Source organism: Populus alba, chromosome 11 (genome assembly GCF_005239225.2).
Source record: "Populus alba chromosome 11, ASM523922v2, whole genome shotgun sequence".
NCBI classification, from domain to species: domain Eukaryota; kingdom Viridiplantae; phylum Streptophyta; class Magnoliopsida; order Malpighiales; family Salicaceae; genus Populus; species Populus alba.
The window spans coordinates 6,432,338-6,441,337 of record NC_133294.1 but is presented as its reverse complement, the minus strand read 5'-3'; the positions used below and the strand labels follow the sequence as shown (position 1 = coordinate 6,441,337).

General features: G+C 33.7%; 1 protein-coding gene across 2 annotated transcripts; it reads left to right on the top strand.

The window, feature by feature from the left end:
* Positions 1 to 618: 618 nt before the first annotated feature.
* LOC118051862 (plant cysteine oxidase 4) lies at positions 619 to 4,127 on the top strand. 2 transcript variants are annotated; one of them, XM_073412346.1, is made up of 5 exons: positions 619 to 770; positions 1,330 to 1,687; positions 1,818 to 1,981; positions 2,118 to 2,265; positions 3,603 to 4,127. In XM_073412346.1, the coding sequence occupies exons 2-5, from the start codon at positions 1,588 to 1,590 to the stop codon at positions 3,884 to 3,886; spliced, it is 696 nt and encodes a 231-aa protein (XP_073268447.1). In that variant the 5' UTR covers positions 619 to 770; positions 1,330 to 1,587; the 3' UTR covers positions 3,887 to 4,127. The 2 variants fall into 2 exon arrangements, with proteins under 2 accessions (XP_073268447.1, XP_073268448.1); XM_073412347.1 differs by having other exon boundaries at positions 727 to 864.
* Positions 4,128 to 9,000: the final 4,873 nt, after the last annotated feature.

The following is a 9,000-nucleotide window of genomic DNA, read 5'->3' as shown; positions in this document are numbered from 1 at the left end:
ACATAAAGGGAAGAGAAATCGAAGGGTTGCTGTGATTTGTTAAGGGGGAGCAAATAAATCGAGGTGTTAAGAAAAGAAAAAAAAATCAAGAATAGAAGGTATGGAATGTTTTCTCTATGCTATTTAGAGTTTTTGTTGATTAGAAAGTAGTAATTAATAATAAATTAGTAATTAGTAATAGTAATAAAGCCCATGGTTAGTTGCAACCAGGCATATACATATTAGAATCAAACCACACCTTAAGTCCATGACCCCAACCCAAAAGCCAAATCCTTTCCTTACCACTGACCTAACCTACCTTGCCTTTTCTCCATATGTCAAAATACACACGCTAGATAGTAATTTACTGCATATATACGTCCAACATTTTTATACATGTTATTTATTTCATATTTTATATTTAAAAGCAGAATTTTTAAATTTAGCTCCTTAATCGACCGATCCAAAGTTTGAATCAACTCTAATTTTTTATAAAATAAAATGATATTATTTTAATTAAAAAAATAAATAATTAACGAGTTGTAGCTAAATTTTTAACTAAATTCGGTGCAGTTCTAATTCTGAATTAACCGAATTATAAATCAACTCGAAAGATGGTACAGTGAAACTATGCTTAACAGAGGGAGGTGTGTCATCGGTGAACAGAGATGGTACATTGAATTTTTAACCTCGTGGGGCATTTCGTAGCATCGCCGCATCATTACTTGAAAGTTGAAAAAGCGAAGTTACCCAACACAACACGATACATCATATGATGACAGTTTATGCGGGTTAGTATCCCTCACCCCTCTCCATTTCTCTGTATCAGATGATTTTTAATTCTTTGTTTAAACAATTTCGAAGAACCTTCTTTTCCCTTTTCCGGTACTGTCCTCCCTCTCCTTCTACCTGCCCATGTATTTGCTTTTGTGATTTTGATCTGGGATTCTGAGATTTGGGGTTCTTTTTATCGAATATTTATGCTGTTATGTCGATTTTGGGGGGTTGTTTTTGAGCTTAACCATCGTTTTTTGTTTGTTTATATTTTGTTGATTTTTATTTGAATCTAATTTGGGGTTTAGCTCTTTTTAGTTGAATTTTGTTTGATGGGTTTGATTTTTTTTTTTTTTTTTTGTGTGGACAAGTTATTTTCGTACTGAATTTTCACACCATTTCTGTTCTGTTGCAAAAACATGTATGTAAAAGAGTAGACTTTAATGGAATCTGCTGATTTTGTTCTTAGATATTTTTGATAATTTTTTAGGTTTCTCAGGGAACAAAAAATAATATTGTACTAATATCGGTTTATGTAATTGGGACATCTTTGTTTTTTAAATGTTGGTTTTCTAGGTGATATAAGCTATCTGAGACTGGGCTTGATTAACCACAATGCATTTATATGGCTGTCCTTTCGGTTCGCATAAGACTGGATTTCGGAATTGTTGTAGAGAGAGAGAAAGTTGCTGCTGGATGCTTGCTTGTAAACTAGAGCAGACCAAGCTGTTTTTTTGATTTGGATGCTCTATTTTCAATACAAGATTGGTGATAGATAAGTGGTTTTTCCAGTTTAGATTGATTTAGTGGGTTAGCTGCTACATTCTTCGCATCATGCCAGTTGTTCAAAAACTGTATGATGCCTGCAAAGAGTCTTTCTCGGCTACCGGTCCCGTATCAGAAGAAGCTCTTGAAAGAGTCCGTGCTATTCTAGGTTTGTGGATATTTTATTTTCCTTTTTGCATATCAAATTAGCTCATTTGCTCTTAACATAACTCATTTTTTTAATCCACTAATTTGGTTTAAATTCATTATCTTAGCACTTTGATGTTTTGTTGTGTCAGATCAAATGAAGCCTTCTAATGTGGGTCTCGAACAGGAGGCACAGTTGGCTCGTCAATGGAAAGGTTCCATAAATGGCACCAATGGACGAAAAGGGCGCAATGGGAGTCTTCAGTACCCACCTCCTATCAAATATTTGCATTTACATGAGTGTGACAGATTCTCTGTAAGTGATTATTATCACCAAAGACTTTAAAGTTCTATTTGAATTGTACTTTGATTCATGTAGCGATATTGTCTCCAACTGTATGGATTGCTCATGCTAGTGAAATTGAATTCATGGACTTTGGACTTCGTTGCAGATAGGGATCTTCTGTATGCCACCTTCCTCCATCATTCCACTTCATAATCATCCTGGAATGATTGTGTTGAGCAAGCTTCTTTATGGCTCTTTACTTGTAAAGTCATATGATTGGCTTGATCTACCTGGGCATAATGATCCATCACAAGGTGCTCATCTTTATTTCCCTTCGTAATTTTGCTGGTTATGTTATGGAATTAGTTGTGGTGGATTTCAGTTTGACGTATTATCTGATATTGTATATTAAAAGCCAAATTGACTATAGTTGGTAGAGACTAAAAGCATATATTGGTATTACTGTGGGGCTAAAGCATGCCAATTGTATTGGTATGACACATTGCTTTATAATGCTAGTGTCTAGTGGTTTAGATGATGCTGTGTGTGTATCTAGAACTAGCCCCTGGCTGAGGTCCCACATCATGTTGAAAGATGTTAAGTGCAGTTGACTGATGATTTTAGCTTGTTGGTTCTTTAGGCCTTGTAAAGAAAGCTTATACATTTGGTCATATGACAATTAGATTTCTTCTTTTGGATTTGTAGAGCAAATTTTTATAGCACAAAAACTCATGCATGAAGGTGAGTGCAAACAATTGTCACAACCATTGACTTTTTGTGGTGTTTCTCTGCTTTTCTTTTTTTTTCACTCCTGCTTCATGCACAATTTTTAACCCAAATGGTATGATTTTGTTTTTTGATATATTGAAGACATGTAAGCCATATGTATATTGTTGCATTATAAATTTCCTTTCGGACCAGCAGTTTGGGCAACTGCTTGTGACTAAGCATCAGTTTGAATCTAGAACCATAGTTCGCACAAATTATATTAAAAAAATTAGTTGCCAATTTGACCACAATTCCAAACACATCCTTAAAGTCTGTTGAGCGAAAATGTAGGTTTTGAATAGTGAGTGTTTGGTGATTGTTTTAAAACCATGGTTTTGAAACCCAAGGCACATAGTTTGAAAATTCAATCCCAAGTTGTGTTTTGAGTTTCCTAAACCATGGTTTGCATTGAAATCATGTTTCCATTATTACAAGTGTCAAAATCAATGTTTTGAAAAAATTAGCAAACACATCCTTGGAATTCCAAACCTGGTCTGTGTCAGCTCTGCCACAACCTGGAACACACAGTAAAACAGCTTACATGCTCCGGGACAGGGGGTTCTTTTGTAAGCCAACAACTAATTCTAGGTGTTTGCTTTATCCATTTTAAAGTCATTGCCAACTCAAAGTATTGAATTCTCTTTACTCATTTCTTAAATTCTCATTCTCTGGGAAACCACTAACTTTAATGGTATTACAGGTTAAGTAGCATCTATGTATTTAGTGAGGAAAAATTAGTTGGAAAGCATATGTATTATAATTGCATATGAGATAACATTTCTTCCTCATTCATCCTGATAGAACAGTAATTTGGTTAAGCTTTTTTTTGGGTTGTCTTTTGCACCTTTCTTGAATGATCGAGTTTGTTGGTTGAAATTTACAGCAAGACCTGCAAGACTCGTTAGAGATTGTGAAATGACCGCTCCTTGTGGCACAACAGTTTTATATCCATCCAGTGGTGGCAACATTCATTGTTTCAAAGCCATGACACCCTGTGCTCTGTTTGACGTTCTTTCACCACCTTATTCCTCAGAAGATGGACGACACTGCTCTTTATTTCGCCGGACCCTTAAGCGAGAAACTGCCTGGTATAATTTTTTTTTTTACTTCTTTTCTGCCATACTCCAATTTAAACTTTTAAGCACTTGTAACCCCCCCCCCCCTTAAAATTGTAATCCTTTTTCTCCCCTGGCAGAAGGAACAGAAGAATTGTGTGGCAGTGAACCCTCCGAAATTGCTTGGTTAGAAGAAACTCAACCTCCAGAAAACTTTGTGGTACGGAGGGGTCTGTACAAAGGCCCTACTATTAGACGTTAAAAGGTTTTTCATTTTTTTTGGTCAGGATGTACAATACCATTAATCAGATTAGATGAACCAATGAAGAACCAAGGAATTGATTGCTGAAAAAGTTAGTTGTCAACTAACATGGACAGTAATAATCAGTTGTCGGCATTATCAAGGCATTATCTGTACATATTTTATGTATTGTACTGATAAATGGCAGATGGAAACCAGAAGAGAATGCGCTCCATTCATGTTCCTACATTTGATTGGTCATTTGTCTATAAATTAGTATTTAGAATATTTACCTTAGGCCCGTGTCTTTCCAAGCATAGATGATGCAAATCAGGAGAAGGATTCCCCATAGTTCCGTGATCAATGACTCCACGAACATTGGAGCTGTTATTTCTGCAATTCTGTTTCTTTTCTGTTTATTGCTTTCCTAGTAGGAGTTGGAGATTGGATGATTGGATTGATAAGGATGAAAATAATAAAGGCAGTCCTTATTTTGGCCATTTCATGAATTTGAATTCGAGTTTTCCTTGGAGTGATTCCAACGCCACATAGGGATTCTGTGTTTGCCTGCTCTTGGCTTTAGCGTGCGGTTGATCCGCTTGGCACAAATAGAACTTTTACTGTAAGGTTTATGCTAGCTAGATTGTTGCAGTGTTTGTGGAAACTTGGTGTCAGCATTTCTGTGATAAGATCTGTATGTAATGATTTATTGAATATCCTCTAGGCACCAGCTCGGATATATCTCGTGGGTGGGTGAGTAAATTGTGATGATACTTGAGCTTCAAATTCTCTGCAAATTGGAAGGCTGTTCATTGATTTTGAGGCCCCATAGGCTGCTGTCTCCGATCCTTGATACTTGACAGCATGGATCCTTTTTTCAACTGAGGGATCTGGTTATAGAGTAAATTGCAGGAAATCAGGACTAAGGTTTTGATTTTCAATTCACTTGTAATGTTGCGGTGTTAATATCTTTATTTTTATCTCTATTTTTTGGTTCTGACTTCTGTGCTCCCTGACGAACAACACCGCTGCTTTTCAATATCTAGGCCAGTCATACGGCGTTGGTGAGCTTTCCAGTATTAAGATTATTGAAACTGAGACTTTTCAATGCCGCCTTAATGACTACCACGTTTTGCATGCTACTGATGGATTTCTTGGTCGGTATTTAGACTCTGATTTTGCTACATAAACATTTACCGGCAATTATGGATGATAACTGTTTATTGAAAAACTTGTTAGTAAAACTTGTTAGTAATTCTATCAGTAGTAAATTAATCGGTAAATTTATAAATAGAAAAAACAAGTAAAAATAAAAATAAAAATTACTAGTATTATTTTGTCGGTAATTTATTTCATTGATGATTTATTTTTATATTACCGATAAAATTAACCTATTGGCGATGTATATAATGATTAGTGACATTTCATGTCATTTGTTTTCAACTTTTTAGAACTTTCTGATAGACCTAGTCCGTCTGTAATACTGTCAATAATGTGTTTAATATTTTTCAAAATTTTAAATAAATAAAATATAAAAAATAAAAAAGGAAGAAAAATTATCTTTTTATTTAATACCGGAAATACATCATACATATAAGTTCATAATCCATTTATTAAACAAAATAAAACAGTTTAGGAAAAATTTAGAACATATAAAATTAATGATAAAAAGCTATTTTATTTAAAATTGAAAATACATCTTACGAATAAGTTCATAATCCAATATATGAATGAAAGAATTTGTTTTTTGTATTTTTTGAAATATAGGCCAAATTCTCATAGCCTTAATAAACTAGTTATTAAATTAAAAATTACATGCAAAATAAGATGCTATAATATATATATATTGTATTTAGTTTTGAGAAACTTACCCATATGTAAAATAAAATAAAGATTGTATTTTTGAAAGAAAGATTTTTTGTTATTGTTTTTATGGAAAGAAAAACAATTCGTTTAATACTTAAAAAGAACCTCACATATAGGTCATAGTTTTAAATATTAAATATGCACGTGAGGGTAACAAAATAGGGAGTTAAATGCAAAATGATCTTTTAGAAATTAAAGATTTATTAAAAACTATATTAAGAACATGTTTGACAAGACGCAAATAAAATATTTTTGTCAAGGTTATTTTAACCATGATATCAATTCAAAATAAATTATCATTCATCAACTTAAAACGAACAACGCCAAAGATCCACATAAATTAATTTCACAAGCTTTGTTCAAATTGCATATTAATTCAAACGAAACAACATAAACCCAAACATGATTCATGCATCAATATTTAATGTAAGAAAAACAATCACAATCTAAAAAAACCTCATAATTCAACACAAATATTCAAATCATCTCAAAATCAATAACCCATCAAACCAAATTAAAAGTGTCCAACAATCCACAAATATACACAATAATAAGCATTTCTCCCAAAATTTCTTGACATTATAGCAATTTATCCAAAAGATATTTGAGGTCATGAATCGACCTTCCGAGGGTTGGGAATAGGTTAGAGAGGCTGTTGCAACCAAGAAACAGTACTAGACATGGAGGAACCATGGCGGAACAGTTGTAGCATGTCTGCTGCATATGCCACCATCACAAACGACACATGGGTTCACGTGCCACCTCAGGTGAGACCCAAAGAATGGGTGGATTTGGAGCAGCTTTCCCTCTTCTTACTTTGTAGTGAGTATCATTGTTACTTGCAACAAAGAAAACCACATAAACAATTGGTTTTATTTTCCTTCTTTCTTATTATGTTTTATTTTTATGATTCAATCTTCCTTTTGATTTGTTTCCATCAATTTGAGCAACTGTTGGTAGTGAAGAGGAAGAGATGTATTGCGATGTTGTGGTCGCACAAATTAATTACCATAATTTAAAACATAACACATAAGATAGTATAAAGCAAGCAAGGGGTCGATCCCACAAGGAAGGCTTAGTTTAGATTTTTATGCTATACATTATGCAATGGGGGGGTTTAATTTGTGATGATCTAAACTATGGAAGAAATTAAACTAGCAAAAAAAATAAATTGAAACTGAAATTTATCAAGAAAACAAACCTTGGTTGTAAGCACACATCCACCAACGGAAATTAGAACCGATCCTTGAAACCAAACTTCAATTTATACTTTGAATTTTTTTTTATCTTTTCTTTACGTTGGTTAATTAATGGATCGCCATATAACTAACCTTAACCAACAAACAATCACAATGTCCACATTAATGATTTAGTTCAATGGCAGCTCTAAGAACTAGATAAATTGATTAATCTGTTGACAACCAAGCTGTCCGCAGCTTGTGTTCGTTTGTTCGAGTGTTCTTTCTAAGTTTAATAATTTAGTTTCGCCACAATTATCAAGCTTAGTTGCTTCGTAAGTTCATATATTACAACTTCGGTTTTGATATCAAATTTAGTAATAGATTGTTTACAATAATAACTTAGAGTCTGCTCTATCAATCATCAATAACAATCATAGAAAATATGCATAGGAAAACAATCATACTCATTCAAAATATAAACTGAAAATAAAAGGAAGAATAAATCTTACGGTTCTTTAAATATGAAGGTTTGTTGTGTCCTTACAACCAAGAAAGCCAACTTAGCCTTGCATATCTATGAAACACTTACTTTTAAAGATAAAAGAAATCATTATTTCTGGTTTGTAGATATGAGAGTTTGTTTTTATTCACTTCTGGCTGCCACCTTCTTTTTTGCCCTCTTTCCCTTCTCCTTTTCTTTTTATGTGCTAAGAAACCCTAGTTTCTATTTTACAAAATAGTCCTCCCTTAAATTGACAATTTACGTTTAAGTACTTCAATAACTATTTTCCTAAAAAGAAGAAATAGCTTTGCATTAAATCTTCAAGCTTTAACTTAGAGGAGCTAAGTTGCTGAAATAAAACTTAGATACCGGTTTAGATGCTTTGAAACATGATTTGGACATGTTCCTTCACAAAACCTATTTGCTGGCAGAATTCAGTTGTCATTTTTGAAAATTAATATCTCCCTCAAATGACATCGTATTTTGCTGAAATTTGGAGCGTTGATAAGTCTTTAAGTCAGGAATCTAAACAAATTGTGTTTTCATCAATTGGACTTCTGCAAGCTTCCATATATTGAATTTTTTAATGGCCAAAGGTCAACATTGACAGATTACGAGATTTGACTTTGAAGGATGTGATTTTCATGATCTTTCTCTTTTTATTTTTCTTGCATTAAATTTCCAGAAAGGTATGGATATTAGCTTTTTAGTTCCATTGGAATCACTTCATTTCAACCTCTAGAACTCACGCTCTGTATAAAACATCAATTGAACGTCAAATCTGCCAATTACCTTCAATTTACTTCCTTTGTATCTTTTAGCTATGGCAGGTGTGGTAAGCTAATTGATATTGATGTTCATGGTCTTGATGAGGAGGAGATAATGATGACATTGGTCTTGAGAAAAAGGGTGGTTGTGGTGTTTTTTTTTTTAGTGCATTACAATGGTGTTGGAATAGGGAAGAGGTGATGGTTTATTTTGGGGTGATGGTGGTTGGTCACGATGGTGGCAAAAAGCTAAGGTGAATAGGTTTTTCAAAGAAAAAGGTTGTGGGGTAGGTAACTGATTGAACATGGAAGGAAATAGGGGGTCTTGGTTTTGGTTTAAAGAAGAAGATGAAATGCCAGGATTATTTTTGTGAGGGTGAAAGATGGAATGACTGGTACCTGTTATGTTTTTCTCTTGTGTGATTTCGGGTCCAAATCCTTGAGGCCTTAGGTATTAAATGGTGGAGAGGTTGATAATAGATGGGTCACATTGTGTGAGTTCGGGGAAGATTGTAGGTGTATTTTCTTTGTTTTTTTTTCTTTAGTGTTGGCGGATAGGCTTTTTGAAAAATAGATTTAAGGTTTTTTTATGTATGTATTTTTGGAGAGAATGTGTATACTGAAGAGAGTTTTGATATTTTTTTAAAAAGTTTGTTATTTTCAATTGCT